This window comes from Bombus flavifrons, chromosome 9 (assembly GCF_040668555.2).
Source record: "Bombus flavifrons isolate JBK064 chromosome 9, iyBomFlav1_principal, whole genome shotgun sequence".
NCBI classification, from domain to species: Eukaryota; Metazoa; Arthropoda; class Insecta; order Hymenoptera; family Apidae; genus Bombus; species Bombus flavifrons.
The window spans coordinates 11897228-11921386 of record NC_138450.1 but is presented as its reverse complement, the minus strand read 5'-3'; the positions used below and the strand labels follow the sequence as shown (position 1 = coordinate 11921386).

Genomic DNA, 24159 nt, shown 5'->3' with positions numbered 1-24159 from the left:
TCTTACAGTCTTTACAAAAACTATATTCGATCTCAAGAAGCTTTGATTCGCAAAAATATATAAAGTATACAATCATCGAAGTAAATTCAAGACATTGTATATAATATTTTTGAAAATTTTCCTGTCTCGGTAAAAACCCAATTTTCTGTTTCTTCTGCGATATTAATCGGAATAAGATCGGTGCGATTGTATCAATACGATTGACTCGAGCGCAGAATTCTAATTTCGATGCAGGCATGGTAATATTAATCCGAGCCAAATGAAATTCGGCCGATCTGGCGTAATTACATGCCTCGTAAATATTAACAAAGGATGTGCGTTCGCTGGATTTTCGTTTCGACGTGGAACACAATGGAATCGTTTTCAGAAAAACGAAAAAAAAACTACCGACTGGCTGCTGGTAACGAGTTTCTGATGCGTTTTTATTCCTTTTTCCCCCGCGATCCCTTTTGTCGGTAGCTTGAAAAACATTAGTCGACTTTTTTCCACGTGAAACGTTTCACGTTGTAAATTGCTCCAAATTTTAAAACTCGCCTGTTTTTCGTTAACATTTCCATGAATAACAGATATTAAAATAATATTTGCTGTATAGTATTAAAAATATAGCTCGCGCGACCTGTGAGACGATAAAAGGAAGCGAAATAGTGAAAATTCGTACGTAAAATAATTTCTAAAAAAGTTCCGTGTGAATTAGATCGTAATTGTGACTGGCATTTCCGTTTTTGTCCTAATTAAATTAACGGAATCTTTGGTTTAAAGACACGACGAGATAAGTGAATACAGCGAGTGTAACAACCACTTTGCGGTTGACTTTAATCGCATCTCGCGTTGGTAAGAATATAAAATATTAATATTATATATAGATATGAATATAAAATATAAATATAAAAATATAAACGAACGAATATAATGGAAATGAACGAAAAATATGAATGAATATAAAATATAAATATCAATGACTAAAAAAGATTGGAAATGCAAAATGGCTTTGAAACAAAACAATATGATACACGACGCTGCTAATGTAGAAGCTTACTTGCTCAAGTATTTCTAAAAAATGTATGGGTCAGAAGAAACAGCAAACAGGTAATATTCATCTCTGTATAACATCATGAAAAAACATTCTTTAAAAACACAATTAATCGTTATTAAAAGATTCCTATCGTGAACGGTCTAAGACTTTTGCAGAGTACTGTATGCAAACGGAGTTCGCGTCCTGTGCGAGACTCTTCGCAGAATGAGCGGTAATCACGATGCATTTAAACATCGATTTGTATCAGGTTTTAAACCTTTAAAGGTCCGCAGATTTATTAGAGTGTCAGTAGCGGCCGCTGCTCTGAACGCAACCCGATCAATTCCTCCTCCAAAGTGATCGCGTCCTACTGAACCGTGTCACGTCACGCTTCCTCGAGAACTTCTCTCACATAACATACATCGTGGATAGTCCTTTCCATTCACCTGTGTCCCACAAAGATATGGCCACACGTAGGTGTCGGCGTACAGAGGCCGTACGTGTAAATACAGGGTGTCTCAGTAATCGTAGTACGATTGCCGATAGAACGATTCTATGTAAAGAAGCAAGTCAAGAGTATAAAATAAAATTGTTCGTGTAATACTTTTTTTTTTTTTGAGAAAAATAATTTATGAAAATTTATCACGCGTGTGTACCTACTAGATCAGTTTCCAACTAAACACGTCCACATTTTATTTTCCTGACAATATGGCCTTCAACGGAAAAACTTTATCGTGCGTTTTTAACTTCTTTTTACATGTAGAATAATCTGCTGTCGATTATTTGCTCATACCTAGACGGTAATCAGCCAAGTTTAATTTGACAGATTTCTAAACTCCATTTCCTCGAAAACGGAGCATCATATGGAAAAATGGTATTCTACATTTTCCATTTGTTTTTTCACGCAGAGTCATTCTGTAGCCGATTGTACGACGATTGCTAGGTCACCCCGTATACATGTAAATAGGTTACGCCTTTGTCCGTGTATACATAGTACGATATACACGAGCGTCTCTATAAGCTAGCCAAACGCGCGACAGGGAACAACAAACCGTAAAAACGGTCCAACTACGGGCTGACAGGGCAAGAATCTGGCTGGAATACGCGGTCGAAAATCGATGCAGCGGGAGGAACGCGTGAAACGCTTTGTACCACGCGACTAAAGCGGTGCCGGATTGGTAAGTGTACTCACCTAACCTTGCTCCGCAGGACAGCTTCTTAGCTTGCGTTATCCGCGTTGTCCTCTCTCCACGAGGAAACTTCCATGAACCGGTTTTTCTCTTTTAATCGATCTTCGGCTTAGCGTTCGGGGTATACCAGGTATACCGTCGATTTATGCAGCTTTAGGGGAGGCATCGAAACGGAGAAACGTTCGTGAATAACGGTATATCCCTACCATGTCGAAAAAAAAAAAATAAGAAAAAAAGAGGCACACAATTTGCTGCCCGCACGCGCTCTTAACGACTTCGTTACTCGGAATCAGCGAGACATCGAAGCCGCTGAAGCGTACTTCGTCGCGCACGCATCTGTCCGTCACTCACCGACCAGATCTCCCACGGAATCGAAAGCGTCCGTACGCTTTTGCCTCTCCCGCGCCTCTACATTACGCTCAGCAGCACGCTCAGATAAGCGAGTCACAGTCACAATACTAACGAGCTACACTCGCGACACTCGGTCGCTGACTGAACGTGTTGCTCCCGAATGCAGAGACATCTGGAGGCAGAAAAGAGAACTAGCAGCGCCATCGTGGGTTTCAAAGTCGCTTTGAATGAATTACGGATGGGTTGTGGGGATGGTATTTACGTGTTCTGAAATACCGACCTCAAAAAAGATTACACTTTGCACAATCACAATTCGATATGAAGAATAAGGAAATTATGTTTAGACTTCTTTTTATTGTCAAACACAGTGGAGACGATGGTTATATAAAATTCTTCCTTTATTAAACCGGCAGCAATAGGTACGCTTTTATTTAGTAATTACGCGTCTCTGTTACGCGTATAAAGCGAATCTTCAGCTTGCTATAATTTACTTACGTACCCGGTTTAGGTACGTACATGCTGTCATTTCTCTATTAAGTATTTCCTATTCTCTAAATGTTAGAAACAAGAAAGTATCATATGCATGTTATGTGATTTTATAAGGCAGAAATGTAAAAACTTCTTCTTTCTTATTTGTATCTTATCTGTCATCATTTTATATCATTTTATGCTATATATTTCTGTGTTTTGTTATTTTAGAAGCTGTATTAGGAAGATATAAGAGATCGTGATATACACCTTAGACCATTTGAATTACCCGCGAAAATTTAAAAATCGTATTTTAAAGTGCGAACTTTATATACTAAAAAAATTACATGGTTTAATTAGAAAATGATTTCTTTAAACAGTTTTATTCATTTAATTGCTCACATTTCTTTTCGCAATTGCTCTAGTTATGTAGAAACCGATTTATAAAAGTCGATTTGATTTTGATAATACTATATCATAATAAGGGGACCAATAAGGGGAAGGGTTTAGGCTATTAATATTATACCAAATTATACGTATGCAAACGTTGTTGTAAATGTAACGTGTGCTGATACGTATCTAAAAGTGCAATAGTTTTCTAGTTGCGTGATCTTTATAAAGATTTTTGAAATGTTTCATATTGTTAGAAATAGAAGGTTAGGGCGCTTCTAACAATATTTGACGTGTCAATGCAACTGCAAATGGCGGACACCAATGGTGACATTTCCTCGGTAGAGCAGAAAATCGAGAAATTGGCGATATCTGCGGAGGACTTGGCGAAAAACAAAAATGACAAGGAGAGTGGAAAGAGGTGGGAGCCTCATCTATGGGGTTTCGAAACTAAGGAACTGTACAAAATCGCAGTCAATTTTTATAAAGGTGAGTCAATCATATTGTCAGTTTATTAAAATAGTATAGCTATTCGCTTCTTTGAGTTATGTTAGAAAAACCATATGTCTGTGCGGATACGTGCTGTTACATTGTTATGTTATATATTTCCAACATGTCTAAAGTTTGAAGTATAAAATTTCATGAGAACTTCACTGTTGATCGGTGTATATGTATATAGTTTACTGTTGATTTTGTAGACTTATGTTTTCTTTCCATCAGTAGTTTAATGTATAGATAAGGTTATCTTCCTTCGATGCCAACATGTCAATTATACAAATTATGTAAAAATTGTAGAAAAGGAAGGCAAAGCTGTTCATTTGTCTTATGAAGACAAATTAAAGCTAGTGGCTTTTACCCAGCAAGTAACGCATGGCAAATGTACTGCAGAGAATGCACCACCTTTGGGTGTGTTGGATGTAATTGGGAAGGACAGACGCTTAGCATGGCAAAATCTAGGAGACATATCCAAGGAACAGGCAATGGAAGGATTTATAGTCTTGTTAGACAAGCTATGTCCCCTGTTTAGAACAGTTGTAGAAGCACAAAGAAGGGACATCGAAGAGAAGTTAAGGTTGAAAAGGGAGGAGGAAGCAAGAAAAGTAGAAGAAGAAAGGAGGTTAAAAGAATTAGATGAACAAAGAAAGAAAGAGGAGGAAGCTAGATTAAAGGAAGAAATACAGAGGAGACAAATTCAAGATGCCTTAAATCAACAAACATATTACCAATTCAAAATGTATGCGGAGCAACAATATCCTGGCAATCCAGAGCAACAAGGAGTACTAATAAGACAATTGCAAGAACAACATTATCATCAATACATGCAACAATTACATCAAAACCAATTAGTCATAGAAGATCAAATTCCAGAAATAAACACTGCCACAATAGAAAATGCTGAGAAGGAAGAGCCAAAAGAAACAAATGAAACGGCCACATTGAACAGAGAAGATTCTGATGAATTGCCAGATGATTACCCACCTATAGCTCCACCAGAAATGTGGACTAGACAGGGTGTGGATGCCTTCAAGGAACTCATTAGGAGAGAAGATGGTGATGCAGTCATTAAAGTTGGTCATGGAGAAATCGTAACGGTTAGGGTGCCGACGCACGAAGATGGCTTGTGTTTATTTTGGGAATTTGCAACGGATGGCTATGATATTGGTTTTGGACTATATTTTGAATGGTCAAAACCAGAAACAAATCAAGTATCAGTACATATTAGTGAGTCTGAAGAAGAAGAGGAAGAGGATGATGAATATGAAACAAGAGATGATTTAGAAAGTGGAGTAACAAATGGTATAATTCAGTCTGATTACAAACCATTGCCACCACCTATAAGCGTGATAATACCTGTAAATATATCAGTTTACCTTTTAACTTCAGAAATAGAAATAAACAATTTTCATGGTTCTAGTATTTTTATGCTAATTGTTTTTGCAGATTTTCAGGAGAGATTCACAAGAAGAAGTCTATGCAGGAAGTCATAGATACCCAGGGCAGGTAAATGAAAATATATCTTTGAAAAAATCTAATATTTGTAAATATTATCGTACTTATATATTCCAATTACAGGGTGTGTATCTTCTTAAATTCGATAATACATATTCACTTTGGCGAAGTAAGACGCTTTATTACCGAGTCTACTACACACAAAATGGTTATGTGAAAAATTAACTTTATTAAGAAAAAAAGCTACTGCGCAATTCACTGATCATACTATCGTTGAGAACTAGCCTGATGCGATTATTTGCCAATATTGCTAGTCCAACTAAATGAAGAGTCCTATATGTTATTTCTGTTCACACCAAGTGTTTACAAGAAGAAACACAAATATATATTTATTATGGTTATGTAAAGACACTTTATTGTTTAATATGGCAAGCAAAGTGGGCACAAGTAAAAAAAGAAAGGTTCCTATCTTTTCCTTTCCCATGGATGTTTATAAAAAACAAAGTAAAATGAAAAAGTTAAGTGTATAAACGTCGGTAACAACAGCAAACCGTGTATCGCGAATAATTGTTTTAACAGTCCGGTATATTAGTGTCATATTCGATTGTATAATATGCCAGTAATGTATCGGTCATTTTATGCGTAATAATTGTTTTCTTTTATGATAAAGATTTTAGTCTATCTTTGTTATTATCTCACTCGTGTCTGTACTTATACTTTTATTAACATTATCCCACGTTTTAGAAAAATACATTGGAATCAAACCATTTCGTTATTTCACTTTTTCCTCATAATGGTTTTTATATGCGTGTAAAAGATTAATCAAAAGTAGCAAATATTTCGAGGAAACAAGTTCCTTTTTTTGTGTCAACGTTTATTATACTATACCATATCGTTTCCTTCTTTTTTTTTTTTTGTTTTTACAAGAATGATTTGTATATCGTCGTTAATAATAATCATAATAATTACATATGCAGCAGTATACAATTACAGGCTTTTTTACGCAAACGAATATGCGTGTACGTAACGCATGTAAACGCATTACCTAATTATCGCGCAATAATGGACAGAATTCACCGCATATTAACAATTTTTTATTTAGAAGAGCACTTTTTTTGAGACGGCATGGGTACGTTTATGTTCTTAAACATTGCATGGCAATGAGTATTCCAATACCACGGTTTCAGATCGTGTGAGCATTAAGCAATAATCCGCGAAAGCCTTCTTGGCAATATACAATTTCTTTTTTGCTATAGCCAAATTTTCGTAATATTCATTTTTAATCGAAATGCTTTGATGGATGGTTGATTCGTAACAACGCAAAGTTCAATTCACGTTTAAGGATAAACACCATTCGACTATTCAAACTTGGATAGTTAATTTTCAAAATCGTCGATTACATCTTAAAGCCTAGATATCTGCCACTATAAACTTATGAATCGATGAACGTTGAATTCTCAAACGTTGAAGGCTCGAATATTTCGTTGGAAGAGACACTTTCAAATTTTAACGTTTAATTCTGATGTTAATCAATGTGCATCCTATTTAATAAAATTATTTTTCTACAGCTATTACGACGTAATTTAATTCTCGTGTTAATTAATTATACTATTTATAGTTTAATTATATCATATCAAATTCCAACACGATGTAACTGTATTTTTAAATATTTTGCGTTTAGTTTCTGCATTATGTATTCGAGTCATGATATCCGCTGCTACGGAAAGTGCCTCTTTGCATTAGTTTTGGTCAGACATGTTTATCGAACGTTCTATCGTACGCAGAGCACAAAATTCGTCATACGCTGTTCGTTTTAAACTTAAAAAGTAGTTACACGCGTTATCCTGAGATGCTTAACATTTATACATACATACATCGTGAGTATCGAATTTCATTATCACATGCTTCGTCGATCGTCATTCAACAAATTGCAATAAGCCTACGTCTATATAGCGGTTCAACTGCGCTTCTGTTCGTTTGAATTTCGCGCTAAAATGACAGGCGAGACTTGATTGCGATTCTCGCGATATTCTTGCGATTCTCGCATCGTAATTGTGATTCTCGGTGATTTGGTAGTTCGAAATGCAAACGTGTGTACGTCGTGTGATCCGGTAGCGTCGAAAATCGAATAAATATCGGGATATTTTGGAAATTTTGGTGGTTTTGTGAAAGATTTTGTTAGCTGGACGAAAATTTAGTGACTATGGAGCAAATTTCGTCAGTGTTCTCGTAATTAGAATCCGGAAATCGTAAGTACAGACTCAACAGCTAACCGGTATTCAAATTTTCGAATTTCAGATATTTCTACGATGCGTCTAACGATTTTCAACCCATTCGAATATACGTTTTTTTGCAGAATAAATGTCAAAATTGAGTATTACATTAGAAAAAAGATCTGTACGATCATGTAGTATTTCATACATATTTTTCGTTATTCTTGAAAGAATTCAAATTTCGATTAAAGATTTAGTTATCCTTTTTCTATCAATAGATAGATTAAAATCGAATGGGTTGATAAGTAGCACTTACAATTAGTTCATCTTGCTTTTCGTTAAAGGCGAATCATCGTGTAAAATTACACGTACAAACACATGTATATATTACAGATACCAGAATCTTGTGTGTTTAATTTATTCTAGATAAAAATAATCATGCTATAATTAAGATTATTAATTCTTTCGTTGACTAGCCTCATATGCATCAAATGAATATTAAACAATATTATCTATGTACTATGTAAAAGATATAGAATATAATAATCAAATACTTTTCAAGAATACACCGTCGACTTGTTAGTTCATTTAGAGAGAATGGAAAATAGAAGAAAAATTTTAGACCCTTAATCATACCATGATTATTTTGTTTTAATATAGTGACTTCTATCAATGATTATCACGATCAGCAATTGGCATCAATACACATTATTCGTATATGAAAAATATCCTCCTAAAAGCATTAACGGTGCGTTTTGTTTCCTCGCGATAATATTACGATAATAATAGTATATGTATATATGTATATCTAATAAATACAAAGTTCTCGGTCAAAATTTCGAGAGACCGGTAAAAATGATCGGAATTACGGATAGCTTCTTTCTTCTCTGTTGCAGCGAGCAAACATGTAGACAAAAATATATATGTGTGTATGTATATTGTATATATGTATATATATATACTTATGTACTTTTTTTCGTAATTCTATGTGCACGGAGAAGCGAAGACTTTCAATCGTTTTTCGGCACGGATTTTTCCTTTTCGATTTCCTATATTTCTTACTTTGCTTCAATATCTTCTTGTTTGTAAAACCTACGTGTTTTTCCTTGCTTATGTTTGAGCGAACATTTTTTATGAACAGTAAGTTCGTACGAATTAACCTCACGGTATGGTTTCCATACTCTATGTTTCTGAAGGACATAGAGGTACTTTGAAGTTAGGATAAGAATAAACCAACCCTCATAATATATACATTCTTCTTATTTTCTTTACATTTTCGTGCCAATGAATTTTTATTTATTTATATTTTAGCGACAGTTATTATTTTTCAGAGTTTCATCTGTGATTTTTTGATTCATGTCTATTAAATTATATTTTTTCTCCTTTTTAATTTTTACCATTTGATCTGAAAATTTAATACAGCTTGCTTTATACAGCCTTAATATTGGCTATAATATATTTTAAATATGGTTCATTAAGAATCTTATAATTTACGAATAATCTAGTCCAATGTTTTGTAATCGATCTATTAATTTCTATTAATTTACTTTATATAAAATGCTCTGTATATTTAGTATAACGAGGGATTAGTTCAATCTCATCCTACTAGCCGAAAATCGAAACACTTCATCGAGGAGAACTGTGGAACAATACGATCTAAATATAATTGAAACCCCATGGACATAACCATAAACATGCTATCTTACTTAACACAACAGGTTAAAAACGCCTGTATACAAATAGCTCTCATTTTCAAATTTCCTACCCCTGAATTTTATATTGAAAGATCTTATAGAGCTCTTCGAGGAGCTCTCATTTCATGAAGCTCGCGCAAAAACTGCACGCATAATTGACGCTGGATCAATTATAAATCGCACTCACGATCATTAGCAAGGTGCATCCCACTAAGAAACAGAGAATTTTCTTTCCAGTCCATGGTACAACCCCTATTGACAAGATCGACAGCGTTTCACGCTCGAATTTCAAAACAAAACAGTCGGCTGAACTTTGTTTTTGGGGCACACCGAATTCGTGACTTATTTTTATAACGTATAACGAATAATTTTTTACGAATTGCGTCTCATTACAATATTTTACGGTTCCTTCGATAAGAAAAGCTTTTTGGCATGAAAATTTTTATGCCAAGTGCTCAAATATTTTCGCGAACGAATGTAAGAAAAAAATATGCATGAATTTTGTTATATAACCTTGGAATATACACAACGAATTTAAAATAAACATCTCCGCTCCTCAAGAGTAAGATACTTTTGGATTCGACTGATCAAAAAGTATTATATGTTGCAAAGGAAATTCACAAAACTCGGTATCATTGCAAAACAAAGTTCGACCAAAAGATCAGTTTCTTTCTACTCGAGAGCAACTTCCGGCTCGATGCAAAGGCGGGGCCGATTAAATCGCATTTACGCTGTATGTACAGGATGTTGAAAAGTGGCAGGACGGATATTTATAGTTATCATCTCGTGTCCCTTCGTTATAACGACGTCTCCATATTCAGATTCGCCCATTTGTTGTTCTCCGTTCTGTAATCCTCTACTCTCCCGGTAAAGCTTCGTCGAAAATTCGCGTTGTTTCGAACCGTTTTCGTTCGTCTTTCGGTCAATGAACGGGTCAGTTCTGCCTTGTTCGATGACCTAGGAACGTTCATCGGAGAAATTCTGTGTATCGTAGCTTGCTGATCGGTAAATTTGTCGCTGTGGCCGGAAATCGATCCTTCGTAAGGTGGAAAAGACGTTGCGTGTTGGTAAACGCGAGCTGAGGTTTGTTGAACGTTCTTGTCGAATTCTGTGGTGTCCACGGCGTCTGTGGACGCCGAGAAAGCGTATGGATAGGGATGTTGACGATCAAGTGGACAGGAAAAGGAAGAAGGATGAGAGCCGTCCGAGTAACGTTGTCTACGAGACTCTTGGAATCGACGTCGAGCTGATTTCCGGTCACAGGTGAGAGATCGTCCGAGTTGGCTGAGAACTGTGTGGTTTGGTGACTCATCTGGCGAGGTGGAATCTACTTCTTGTCGCGTTCGAACTACGTCTTTTCCTCCGAAAGGATCGCCAGGACAAACTTCTTGTATTGGACTCGCAAAGATGAGAGTTCTGTGGGGGAAAATTTTAATTCGTAGAAGGATTCTTTGAGCTTTGCTTCGTTGGCTCGCTTTGTTTAACCAGGTTTGGTTTAACCAGATAAATCATAAATAAAACCTTGGTACTAAGCCATTAAGCAATTTTCTTTCCAATTTTAAACAAATTTTTTAATCAACAACTTACCTGTTGCTTTCACGTTTCGACCCATCTTCATTCTTATCCGTGGAGATATTCTCCAATAACTGTTTCTTCCTCCTTCCAGAAGCTGCATCCAAGCTTTCTCTCGATTTCGAGAACAGATCGAATTTTTCCTCAGCACTGTTCTTCGAAGCAGAACCCGGAGTACAGCCCTCGTGATACGACGATCTATTCTCCAAACGTCTGATCACATCGTCATCCTCCCTGTCCGAGAAATTCTGAAGCTCCCTTGCGGTAATCAGAGTGTATCTCCGTTTATTCTGTTTAAGAATCGACTTGAGACAAAAGTACGTTGTCGAATCGGGCAGTCCGCAAGTCTCGTTCGACATGGGATTCGCGATTACTCTGCTTCTGCTGGCTATCCTTTTCGGTATCGCGCCTCTACTCGCGTCTACAGCCACTGTAGACCTGGAATTGGCTTCATCGAGGAAACAAAGGGATAACCTGAAGTTTCTTCCTCTTTCTGGCTCGCTCATCTTATCTTCACTAATCTCTTCCACTCTGTCCTCGATACCAAATTCTTCTTCCTGGTCGCTCTCTAAAATGTTCCTCAAGCTTTGTCCGTTCAATCTAAGGAACCTCGTGTCAACTTCCATCAATTCCGATCTGGATCTAAGATTCGGTTCAGACATGTCTCTAGGCATCATACTAATCCTCGGGCCTCTTCTAACGTTTTGTAACCCCGTCATCGAACTTGTCTCAGGATTTTCTACGTTACACTCGCTTCTCGACATCTCTAAGCTCTCCAGCTGTGCCTCGACCAAGAATTTCCCGCAGCTTCCACACTTGCCGGTCTCTGTCTCGCTGACCAAAGTGCAATTCGAAGGGTGTACTTCGATCGCGGTTTCTATCAATGGCTGTCTGGCCTGATCCACCGATTGGCCGTGTTCTTCGTCTTGTCTGGATCCTTCTTCCTGCGCGTTCATTTCGAAGGTAGAGGAGACGGCGTGGCAGGGACAGGTACATTCGCGCGACGTTACTCGACGGTTCGAATCCTCGTTCACTTCCTGTGTTGCGATGCAGCCTTGTTCTGCTCGCTGATAGAGTAACGCTTCCGAATAACTCGGCACCATTTCCATTCTACTTGCGTCTTGGGACTCGGCTGGTCGTTGGTCCGGTGCTGGGTCCATGAGAAGCGCTTCGCTGTAACTCGGTGCCAGCATGTACGAGCCGGGCTGGTTGATAGTTTGTTGGCTCATGGATGCGTGTATTGGCTCGCTTCCGCTTGGTGTGTCGTAGTTGATTCCGAAGAGCTTGGTGATCTGAGAATTGTAATGCCGTTTCTATTACTCGACAACTCGATGATATCGATCAAAATGTTCCTCGACTTGTTCATATTATTCAAGATAATGTCATTTTTGTTTGGGATTTAAATTAGATTCGGATCAGACGAACTACGATTATAGGTAGTAGTTGATGGAGTAGCTTTTCACCTGGTAGTCAGCATACTGCGATTTGTACTCTATGATCACTCTCAAAGGCCAGCTGAGCAATAGAGCACTCAAGCACCAGTAGACGTAGCGATTAGTGAACCAAGGGTTGCCAAGAACAGCCACCAGCATCGTGGGGTTTGAATTATATCCGAGATCTAGACCTTCTTTCATCTCCATGTAATCGTCTCTCAGTTCCTTCGAACAATATGACATCTTAATTCGTTGAATTGCACGTGTTCACTGGATAATTGTCAATCAAGAATTGTAATCATTCATGGACCGTGGATTCCTACGCAAATTTGTCTTCCATAGACTTAATTAGAGAAATAGAAATTGGATAAAGATTCGTTTCATTTAGTGTAAAACTCAAGTACCATGCCCTGGACTCTACTTTCGAAATTTCAAATTTCGCATAAATGAAAATAAAAAAAAAAAATCCACGATCCAATCGGTTCATTCCAATTTATCCAATACTTGTTCCGCGAAGAATCTCGACCTAGCCTCTTCAAACTCTGTCGCCGATCTCATGTTCGAAAAGGCGAATCCTTTGCTGAGATTGATCTTCGTGATCGGCACTTTTGGATTCAGGATCAACTCTTTGCTGATGTCCTTTACGCCACAGTAGTCGTAATAGTAGAAAGATGTGGCGGCGTGGGTGTTTATCCTTTCGTAGTAAACCTGGAAGACGAAAAGCGTCAGAAAGAGGGATAAATCGGGGATAGATGGGCCATTGAGCAAAAGTATAGATCGCCGAATCACTCCTTTGATGCCAATGAATTTTCACTTGAAACATTTTCTCGTCGAATTGTTATCCGAACCAGCTCAAGTGTTACGGCAGCCGATTCGTAAGAAATTCTTTGTACCTTAAATTATGAATTTGTAATGAGTGTAGAGTTGATATCGTATAAAGTTACTAGTAATATCAGATGAAATAAATATTAAGCAGGATTTTAGTAAAGAAAGAAGGCGAAAGAGTGAATGGTCCATCTGTCCTCGCAACAAGGTTCGGCGAGGCTCGCGCGAAGCGTATCAACGATTTACCATCCCGCGACTTCCTTTCGTCTGGATCACGAGATATGCGTTGCACGTTGCGCATTATGCGTTACCTGCGTCGTCGTGTAATTGTCTCCGTTTCTGTACCGGGTAATTTGACGTTTACGTCGCACGTAATGGTACGAGACAGCTTTCCACCAGATGGTCGGTTGTGCCGACTTTAGCTGTAAGATCTTCAATAACACGCTATCCTGGCTCTCCGCGTGTAACAAATCGATCCTGATCGGTGAATGATAACATTCCACCAAATAGACCAAATACAGCATCCCCATGAATGCCACCTGCAATAGAATGAAATATTTCGAGTAAATTCTCATCCTGTCGCCTTCCCTTCTCGTAATTTCCACTTTACGATACTTTCTGGATTTTAATCCGACAAGTTATCTTTTAATAAAAAGTCCGTAAAAGATGCTACAGAGTTTAATGGCCAAACTTTAACTTTATAGAACGTTATATAAATATAGATCGTTATAAGAAAAATGTATAAACAATTATAAGAAAAAATGTGAAATACACAGCGGTTATTATATTGTAACGCGAATATAAGTTTAAGTCTAATATAATCGTTGGCTGGTCGTATTCCATTGCAAAATGTTCACCGTTTCTGTCGATACGAAACTGACAACGATAAAAGATTCAATTTACTGGTTTATACGTATTTATATAGACGGAATATGCCGACAAAGTTTGGCTAGGGAAATTTGGAACAGTCAGTATAGAAATTTGGAAAAAATTCAAAGTTAAGATTAAGAAAAATTCATGGAATTCAAAGTTGATCAAGACAAATTAATTTTAGTCAGATGGACTTTAATCTCTGCGAATGAAAATTTACTATGTTCGCCGGTTAACAGATTACAGAAAGCTGCTCGTTCAGATTATTTTAAGGGGAAAGAATTAATTTTAACGAATTTTAAATGAAAATCCACGTCTCGATTTCGAATATTCTAAGGTTGATTAAATTTATTTTTATGACAAACTAATTTGAAAAATTCGATTTTTCTGTGATAAATATGGATGTTTCGAATTGATTTTCCTATATACTTACGAGAATGTATATGTAGCTATCGTCACAGGGAGACACGTGTCTCGTGCTTTTAATTGGGTACCTCGAGAAATTGATTATCACCTACGAACAATTACCACTCAAAGTCCCTTCTTTTCTTAATTTACGAACGGTCAAGTGAATCGAATTGTTAAATTTTCGTAGTACAATGCTCGGATTGGATTTCCGTAATGCAGAGGAAGTGACGTACCTTGGTGACATTCGCGCATCTACACCACGTCACTGCGGCAAGGCATCCGTATATTAACACGGACAGAACCAAACATTTGCAACTTGGTTCTTTTTGCAAAACTCCGCAAAGCGTTTGCGAGACTGGTCGCTGCTACAGAGACATTATCATTCAGACAATTATTTCTAAAAACCTTCCGAACGTGAATTAGATATTATCCATTAATTTCGCATAAATTTCTCGTCAATTTTTCATCTTTCTTTTTCTTTTCTAAATAATGACAAAGTAAAAAATGTAACGTTGTAAAAATTAATAACCTTGTTAAAAGTAATAAAATTATTGAGAATTTGAAGGGAAAACAAAGCAAAGAAGAGTTAAGAGAGGGACGTTTAAAAGGAACGAAATTCGAATGCTCGTTCTGCCAAGTATTTCTTGAAATTAGAACTTTAAACGTACTTCCTCGTTTTCTCGATTCATCGTTGAGACAATCGAGCCAGGATACTTTCGAACGTGTTCTTCGATCAAAGTTGGAATATTCCCATTTCACGAGTGCTCCTCGATCTTCCTTACTTTCCCGATGCTGGTCTTTGCGCTGTAAGAATTTAATTGTTTGCTTCGACAGGGAAACGTGATTCGATAATCGATCCTAGATCGCAACGATCAAAAACAGAATTTTTCTTTCGTTCGTATTTCCAGAAGAATACGACTCGGAAAATATACATTTCCGAAGGAAACAGAAACTGCCATTCTCCGAGAGAATCTTCCGTCTCCAACGAGTACGCGAATCAAAAATTCAAAAACTGCTCGCTACTTCACCGAACTCCCGGCAGAAAGCTACGGCATCCTCCTGATTACGGTAAACCGTGACACACGCGATTTTGTTCCTCGATTCACCGATGTTTTCTACGCTCGCGGCTGCTTTCCAGCATCGTCGTTCCCGCCTTTTAACTTCGCGAGTTATAGCAGTTTCCGGCTATACGTACACCCGATTACTCCCCCAGCCAGTCCACGTACCAAATAATCAACGGATCAACGGATCGATCACGATCAGCCACCTCGATCAGCGAAACGAGGCTAAAACCATTTTCCATCGCCCTTAACCGAGTCTGTTTAATCAGAAGCTAGGAACAACAAGAAGAGTGGCACTTTTGAAGCGTTTAAAAAATCGTCGCCCGCAGTAACGATGTTTACCTTGCTGTTAGCCGCGCTCAAAGGTTAGCCATCAGTCGCTCGTGCACGAAGAATCGTTCATCCCAAGGCGAGGAATAAAATCGATCGCGTTCGGGGGATAGAAAGAAGGGACGCGTAGGGTGATCGTCGCCGAACGGCGTCTACTTATCGTACGTTTCTCTCCTTTTATATCTGAATTCTTCCTCCACATCGTTCCTGGCATTCTGGTTTCTCATCTCACTCGTTTCTTCTTGATCCTTAATTTTTCTTCTCGATGAACAAAATTCTTCGAAACAATAGAACGAGAATGTCTCGTTAAATGTGTCGTGTTTACGACAATCGAACGATTCGATGGACAAATTGGATGAAATAGAAGAAGAACTCGGTGAAAATGGGTTCGAATCGGTCGAAGCGGAAGTCGCAGGACGCTCGGTCGGTCGCGTGAGCGTCAGCCGCGTCCTGACGCGCCCCTCGCCGTACTTTCGCCTGGAACCACCCCGATGCTACCCCGTCGGGCTAACTGACACCGTCGTCGATACGCGTTGCTCGCGGACGCGGCATCTCTACTGACATCCCCGCGTCGCCACAGCGTCCACGGCGTCGCCCTCGCCGGCGTCGGCGCTCATCGCGCTCAACTTACCCGCGGCTGCGCCCGCTTCCGCGTTCCTGCGTCCTCGAGTGGCCCGCCTTTGTCTTCGTGCCCATTCACCTCCCATCCTACCTAGCCAGGACGACGATCGTGGTGAGGTGCTTCGCATCCACGATGACGTGGAGGGTTGAAAATATTTTTCATTAATTTCCCGGGCTTGGAAGAACCGAGGCCAGGTGCTTTGCCTCCACCACGACCCCGAGCATTGAAAATATTTTTCATTTTTATTTCATTCATTTTGTTTGTTAGCAGAGTTTGAAATTTGGATAGGTAGCTTTGGCACGGAAGGATTATTGGAATATATATAGGAAGGTACGATTTATTTCTTTTTGTTTGCATTTGATCAGGCGAAAGGAGGATTGAAATCAAATAGAATTCCTTCCGATGGCCAGCGCAGGATTGACCATTGTATGTAACATGTAATGTCTTTATGTTAGAAGATCGATACGTGATCGATGTACGTTGTTATGCGTATAGTGATTGGCTATAAGGAGATTTAGCCTATTAAGAGCCAGGCAGTGATATAATGCGTAAAAATTGTGTAAACTCGTCGATATTGGAAAACGTAAATATTAGATTGTCCGAAATGTTTCTTTCGTTTTATGAGGAAATAATAGACGCACAATGTCTTTTCTTTTATATTAGTTTATTGAATTATGCACGAATATAATAATAGAAATAGAACGAAATGGATCACGCATAATTCAATAAAATAATATAAAACAGAAATTGTTGTTCATCTATTATCACCTTATAAAACGAAAGAAACTTTTCGGACAACCTAATACAGTAATTTGGTGTTCTATCAAGAAGACCGTTGTATCAGTGGGAGATACAAAAATGAAGAATATCCTTGATTTGAAAAATTTGCTTTGTTATGGCGGCGTAAGTATTATAATTGAAATAATTTATCGTTATACTATAAGTGTTTCAATTAATAATTTAAAAAAATGGTTAGATTCTGGTAAATGAGGAAATAACGAGAAAAAAAAATTAAACGAGTCTTTAAAAGTTTCTTCCGTGATTACGATGGTTTAAAGCCGGAATTGAACAACGCGAATTAAATAGATGGAAGTTGTAAATAAAAAATTCCATTAATACCACATTGGTATTTAATGGCTTAGGGCAGCAAAGAATCGAAGAAAGTTTGCAACGTGAAAGTTAGATAGGGTTGGCAATGTTCTCTCGTAGGGTGAAATTGATCGAAATTGCTGGTAGGAAAATGTTTGCTTTTGTAGTAGTCTCGATTACGTAGTATATACTTTAGCGAATTGTCCTTTTCGCTATCTCTTAAATATAATACGACGTAATATTTGATAACATATCTGTATTTCCTAACGTAGCATATAACTAATACATATATCCTAAAAATATTTTTTCCAAGAAAAAGCAGAAATAAAACTTTGCATCGTACGATTAATTGAATTTTCGAATTTATCCTTGCATTTTCTACTTATGCGTTCGTCATTGTAATTTTCTAAATAAATGCGCCTCTAATTAAACACGTCGTTAACAAAGTTCGTCTATCGTATCGCGAAAGCGTGGAAATATTTTTTCCAAGAAAAAGCAGAAATAAAACTTTGAATCGTACGATTAATTGAATTTTCGAATTTATCCTTGCATTTTCTACTTCTGCGCTCGTCATTGTAATTTTCTAAATAAATGCGCCTCTAATTAAACACGTCGTTAACAAAGTTCGTCTATCGTATCGCGAAGCCGTGGAAATATTCTTTGATACTCCCCTATCCTTTTTTTAACAAAACATTCCTCCACGACAGTACAAAAGAAACCCGGTGGAGGGTATTTAAATCACCTCCTACTCTCATTAATCCTCCTGTGCCTCCTCTTTCTCTCTGTTACCCTATTCGATCGCGTTTCACACGAGGGGCAACTGTTTATCGAAGTAATTAAAGAGGCGAGAAATACAGAGAGCCTACCGGTCGTTACGACGACGAAAATTACGGCTGGTGTTCTCGCGTCGTTCACACAAATTTAAAAGCACCCGAGATATTACGTCGCGTCGCTCGCATTTTGTTATCCGCCTGAGAATCCGCGTCGTCGCAAAATGAATTCATAAAGACCGACAATAAGTTTTCCACAGCGACACTGGAATTATATCAGTTAATGTTAATTTCACGGTGGAAAATGCGAATACTTTGAAACATCGTTGGTTATTACGAAGCTGTCCGTACGATATAAAAAAAAAACCAATTTTCTCTTGCGAATAAGAGAACCTTTCATTCAAATTACATCGATCGATGCTTTATGGAAATGTTTCACGACATTTGCCTAAAATCATAACGCCTCTGATAATATCTGTATAGAGACACGTGTCTATGAAATAGTAGATCGATCACTATCTTTGGAAAAAAAGTGACGAAATTAACGAATAATGATTTCTAAACGATTTATTTAAAGCCATAGCCTTTACGACGATATTTTTATGAGAAAATATCGTGAGTTTATTAATTAAAAGATTGATGACTATCTATAACGCAAAGCAACGAAATTTGTATGTGTAGGTACTTGCAAGGAGATTTTATTAAACATTTTATGTTTACCGTTCGAACGAGCAAAGAGTTTTAATACCGTGAGAAGGCTATTATCATAAAAAGACGAGGTATTATCGATGCATTATGCGTTAGACGGTGGATGGTTTCTAATTTTTTAAGAGTACAAATTATATCCCTTTGTATAGTACGGGATGTTTTCCGAAGATAGTTAGAGAGTGAGAAAATGCTGTAAAATTTCTTACAAAGAGATTCAGCTGGATATAACGTCTCGAGAAATTGAGAACAGTTTCTTTAGAGCCGCCTCAGCGAGGCGGAATCAATCAGAAATCTTTAGTCAAAGTGTCGATAGCAGTAACGTACAGATTTAGTGTCTGGCTAGGTTCGATTTAATATTATTTATTCTGGACAAAAAATTTCTTTACTCTTCAATCTGCAAGATATATTAAAATACCTCTTTTTGTTCATAAGGCGATATTGAGTAAAAAAATTGACAAAAGTGTACCCATCATATCTTCTTCCTGCGATTTTTGTATATTTATAAATTTCAAAACGTGACAAATTCACGATCGTCGAATGTTAGTATCTAAAAATACGAAAGAACTTATTATTTCAATTATATTTCCGCGTTCGATTTGACCACAAAAATCAGTCTTTACCGTAAACTTGATATCGTAAATTTGGAAACTTGAAAATTGCTATTTTCTTATTTAGATATATCTTTTCTCTATACCTAAATACAGATATCTAAATACATCGATCTTTATTCCTCAAACACCGGATATTATAAATTGAGGAAATTAAAGACCGATCTCTCGTTATTTAAATAATATCGTTTCTCGATATCGAAATACAAAGAACGAGAGGTCTCTTAAAACTTTCATAAATGCCAATATTCCTGTAATTATCTCTTGAAAAATGTTTGTTCAAAATATCCGTTACAAATTTCGCTCAATTTATCAAGCAGAAATTGTCAAATAAAAATCTGATCGACGTTATCACGAAGCTTCACCACCGAATACCTCGGTTCAATTTAAAACATGGAACAACCCGCGTGTAAGAAAGTCAAACATTCGAGTGGTTGAGCAAACACATCCGCGTTAGCATTGTATGGTAGCGAAAGTGACATCGGTTCGAACAACAGGACGTGGGAGTTTGCGCGATCCTGTCTCATGACTTTTAGGACACCCTCTATTTGTATTCTGACCATGTTGGATAAAGACACGTTTTGGCGCCGTCTCGTCGCCTATCTATTGATTGCAATTTGAGATGATGGGAGACGAGCGAACACGCGTTTATCCGAAAGTGTGTGCCCGTGTCAAGTTCTATTCGGACAGCAATGAAATCCCCTTTTCGAACCGGACGACCAAATCCCCTGGATTACCCTGACATCGACTAGGCTTCTACTCACTCGTTACATTATCATCTAGAATTTTGGAATCACTTTTTCGTATGTTCCGCATTCTTGATTTTGTTATTAATTTAAAATCAGTGTCATAGTATAAATACGACGACAGTTTCCTTTAACGCGACAGACTTTTAATCTCCGAAAGAGTCTTTTAAAGCAAGAGAATATCAAGCTGAGATTTGTTCAAATTCTTGAGTTTTACGAAACGCGTAGCGATTCCAAAGTTTTGGCCGCTAAGTGTAAACGCACACGCGCTTAATAAACGACACAGGTTTGTTAAAAGAGCGACGCAAGTAACGCAAGTAAATGTTTCAGAATATGCGTTCGAAATAGAAAATGACTTGGCGATGAAAACGTATTGAGATCGTACGTAAGCGTAATATCGTAGAATCAAAGTTACCAGCATTCGGTTATACTTTTGTATCGAACAAAGTACGAAATACGTAATATCTAGAAAAAGGAAAAAGCAAGTTTGTATTATTTTGAAAGCATACGTCGAACTTAATGGTAGAATCGAAGTTTTGGAGGAGTGCGTCAGACGTCCACGTGGGTTTCTTGTTTGATCGTCAAAGTATCCTTGAACGTCGGGAAGTAGGTTCTCAGGCGCCGTTTAGCCGGCATGAGAAACACATCCCAAGCTCCGTGGGAGAACAGAGACCATCCAAACGGGAAAAACAGAATAGAAATCGTCGAGCAGAGGGGTGTTCGGTTGACATGACTTTCAATGTTCGAAACATGGTTTTTGGGGTAATAAATCAACTTGGAGAAAGATTTTGCTATACAGAAAGTTGGGAATTCTTTAAAAATTGTGTCGAATTGAAATGGAAGATTTACAGGATTTTTGATTTCGGGTCAATTCACAGTATCGTTGTTATTAAATTATTTACGTTACTTTTTGAATATTCTAGTTGATAAAAAAATTAATGTTGTTTAAAAAATAATTGTATCTCCTTTATAAAATATTATTCAAAATTCTTCTGTGGTTCAGGGAAATTAGAATCTCGAATTTTTAATGAGAAACGGTAGTTTTTCTTGATTTATATGCTATCAAATAGAGCGTCATCCGTGTCGAAATAATTTTCATGTTAGAGATTCGTATTCGAGTCTCTTGGGAATAATATTCAGCGAAAGAAAATAATTTACTCGACTCGATAGATATCGAAAGTCGAACTACTTTTTCCCGTATTTCATTAGATTCATAAATAAACATTAGATTTCACTTTCGATAATATTTCAAAATCGCCTTTCCCTAATGTTGCAACTTGTTTTCAAGTATGTAAGAAGCCGACTGTTCTCTGTGTGAAGAATTGTTCCGCGCTCTTAAGCCTTTCAAGGGTGCAGGCCAGTTTCCAAGAACGAAAAGTCTGGTAGAAAGTTGCCGCGCTCGTGGAAGAACGTGTACGACTCTTTAAGTAGAAAAGAGCATTGCAAGAGAAAAACGTGTCTCACTGCGTAATAAACGGCAAGTGTCGCCTATAAAGAAACATCACATGGCAATTAACCTTGCTTACCATCCAATGTCGTAAAATAACATTTACATTCTTCCATTTTCCTTCTGTAAGAGTTATGTTTCTACTGCAAATGGAAAGCTTATGATATTTTGCCAAGAACAGATTGCGATTTAAATCAAAATTACGGTATTAGAATAAAGAAAAAAATCCGAATTAAACGTTACTTTAATTCCAATAATTTGGTATTTAGATTTAATATGTAGAATATTAGCCGTTTTCTTTTTTTTTTTTTTTTAAGAAAATTAAGCATAATTGATACTTTTACGCGAGAATTATAATTATGTAACGAACAAGAAATTCAAAGCAAAGTTTTGTTATTCTTTGTAAAGTTCTTTAGCTACGTTTCTCTTAAAAATGTAATTATACATAATTGGTGATTTTATAAGAAGAAGACTCGCACTTTTACGATAAACAGAATGTTACTTTCCTAGAAATTTAATCTTCACATTAACCATACGTAATTTCACAGCAGTAATTGTAATTAGCGATTCTACACGATAAATCCGAACATTTCCACTGAATGAAAGCGTCCTACAGTATGTACCGGGAAACGAGCTATGTTTCGCGATATCACGCGTGTTACATCCTACTCAAATACACACGTATTAAACGCCACCCGACGTGATACAATCCCATTTTTTGGATGCTGGCCAAAACCGCATTTTCTCTATAGCACGAATCCTCGAACGTATAGCGATCGGTATCAAGGATTCTGAATACGTCGCAGGACCATTGACGTATCATCTCAACATTAGCATATTATATACACCTCACAAAATTCATTCAGTTTCGTCGATTCGAACAAATAGTACACTGTTCTTTCTCCTCCTGTCTTTCGCGAAAAACATCCAACAGCAGATTACAAAAGCTGTCGTTAATTATCTAGTTTCGACTGACGACGTATTTAGGCCAGTTGCCTGTTATTTTTGCAGCCGGCGACATTGTCTAAACTGCTCGGCATCTAGTGTCGGGAGGTTGATTAAAATCAAGCAAGACTTAATTAGGCCGCTATCATTAGGAGAGAAGCAGCGCTCTACTCGATCTCGATAACACGCCTCTGCTTGGTCAAGAACTCATTTACGTAACAAATTCTTCGCCCCTTCGCGGATAACTATGTACGATATATCCCGTGAACTTAGTCTCGCGCAAGATATTTCGCGACTCGGTGAAAACTCTCTTTCTCAGGCATTAGCGGAGGGGGAACAAATATTTCACTTATCGAAAGGAAAAAGAATTTCGAAAAAGAAAATATACATGCACAGGGAGAAATATTAATATACGAAATTTTGCTGAGTTCATTGAGCCTTTCGGGCAGTATCACTTTGTACGTACGTAGACTATGAATATTTTACGATCAATTCGGTATTATCGATTAGGGGTGTGAATTATTGAAACCGATTCTGGCAGTGATAAAGGGGAATTTCGTGCTTTCTGTTCCGGCTAAAGCTACGTCGAATATTTTGCGAATAGTTTGTGACGTTTATCAATGTATCAACTGTTTTCCCTTAGTAGAAGGTACCGTTCATGATATTTTTACCAATTATTTCGCCTAGAATGATAATTATTTAATCGAGAATTCTTTTAATTATTCAACACCATACATCGTTAATATTCAGTATACATCCACTGAATGAAGAGATAACTGGCTAGACTTCTTTAAATATTTCATTGCTCTTTGGCAGGAAGAAAAGGTTGTTAAAAATCTACACGACCTTTTTCTTTGTAATATCAAGTTTCTTCCAAAACCGTCGTTAAAATTTTGTTCCAGTGCCCAGCGATTGGCGATTAAAATAAAACGAAAGAAAAACCAGCCTGTTGCCTGTTTTTGTAAACAACGGGTGTTGATGCACTCTTTCGTGGCTCGTGCGAGAAAGACTGCACTCTGATATTGTGCAACGGAGCTCAATCGAACGGAAAGAGCCGATGATCGGTGTACTGTGACTAATCATTGCCCGGTAGCCTTGTCCATGAAAAGGTAGTGCAAGTTGGAGCGCGAATAATGCGCATGCATGCACTTTGTATTTATAGCCGCGATCCTATCGTATAGCGAAAATTTAAGTGGCTCGAGTCTATCCACCTTGCAAACCTTTCTAGTCGATGTCGTTACAAAATCTCGTTCGTTTGACAAAACGCGATATCAAAAAATTTTTATCAATTTAATTACCAACTCTCATCAGCTTTTTTCGTCGGATCCAAAGAGTTAAGTCGAAAATGATCAAGGTTTATAAAGGGAGAAATATGTTAAGGTTGATGAGATACTGGAAACCACCGTGAAGTTACTCAGTGATATCGGTGTTACGAGTTTCTAGCTTCAACGACTATA

General features: G+C 37.5%; 4 protein-coding genes across 15 annotated transcripts in view; 2 read left to right on the top strand and 2 right to left on the bottom strand.

Annotated features, from left to right (window-relative positions):
• The window catches only part of fdl (fused lobes), a 36968-nt gene extending 34267 nt beyond the window's left edge, over positions 1-2701 (bottom strand). For 2 of the 5 annotated variants that reach the window (XM_069119698.1, XM_069119701.1), the window contains exon 1: positions 2210-2696. The gene's annotated coding sequence lies outside the window, so the exon portion shown is untranslated. Of the gene's footprint in view, positions 1-2204 lie in introns of all 5 variants that reach the window. The other 3 variants (XM_069119699.1, XM_069119702.1, XM_069119700.1) reach the window with 3 other exon arrangements.
• An 813-nt stretch (positions 2702-3514) lies between these two features.
• On the top strand, positions 3515-6126 carry LOC138183117 (Golgi resident protein GCP60). The gene is made up of 4 exons (XM_069119693.1): positions 3515-3900; positions 4207-5264; positions 5353-5412; positions 5485-6126. The coding sequence occupies exons 1-4, from the start codon at positions 3711-3713 to the stop codon at positions 5584-5586; spliced, it is 1410 nt and encodes a 469-aa protein (XP_068975794.1). The 5' UTR covers positions 3515-3710; the 3' UTR covers positions 5587-6126.
• An 888-nt stretch (positions 6127-7014) lies between these two features.
• The window catches only part of LOC138183118 (lymphotoxin beta receptor inhibitor), a 201786-nt gene continuing 184641 nt past the window's right edge, over positions 7015-24159 (top strand). The window contains exon 1 of the mRNA XM_069119695.1: positions 7015-7610. The gene's annotated coding sequence lies outside the window, so the exon portion shown is untranslated. The remainder of the gene's footprint in view (positions 7611-24159) is intronic.
• LOC138183156 (uncharacterized) lies at positions 9006-16462 on the bottom strand. Of its 8 annotated transcripts, none has more exons than XM_069119753.1 (9): positions 15780-16462; positions 15045-15709; positions 14610-14741; positions 14402-14482; positions 13410-13637; positions 12778-12981; positions 12304-12498; positions 10856-12132; positions 9006-10684 (listed from the first exon to the last, which is right to left on the bottom strand). In XM_069119753.1, the coding sequence occupies exons 2-9, from the start codon at positions 15063-15065 to the stop codon at positions 10066-10068; spliced, it is 2757 nt and encodes a 918-aa protein (XP_068975854.1). In that variant the 5' UTR covers positions 15066-15709; positions 15780-16462; the 3' UTR covers positions 9006-10065. The 8 variants fall into 8 exon arrangements, with proteins under 8 accessions (XP_068975854.1, XP_068975853.1, XP_068975855.1 ...); XM_069119752.1 differs by having other exon boundaries at positions 15045-15180; positions 15780-16461; XM_069119754.1 differs by having other exon boundaries at positions 15045-15180; positions 15933-16461.

Excerpts from the sequence above, each read along its gene's own strand:
- LOC138183117 (XM_069119693.1), top strand. The coding sequence starts at position 3,711 with ATGCAACTGCAAATGGCGGACACCAATGGTGACATTTCCTCGGTAGAG. Across the intron at positions 3,901-4,206 it reads CGCAGTCAATTTTTATAAAG|AAAAGGAAGGCAAAGCTGTT; the intron begins GTGAGTCAATCA and ends TAAAAATTGTAG. Across the intron at positions 5,265-5,352 it reads CTATAAGCGTGATAATACCT|ATTTTCAGGAGAGATTCACA; the intron begins GTAAATATATCA and ends TTGTTTTTGCAG.
- LOC138183156 (XM_069119753.1), bottom strand. The coding sequence starts at position 15,065 with ATGAATCGAGAAAACGAGGAA. Across the intron at positions 13,638-14,401 it reads ATAGCTACATATACATTCTC|GTGGCATTCATGGGGATGCT; the intron begins GTAAGTATATAG and ends ATTCTATTGCAG. Across the intron at positions 12,982-13,409 it reads ACAATTACACGACGACGCAG|GTTTACTACGAAAGGATAAA; the intron begins GTAACGCATAAT and ends TTCGTCTTCCAG.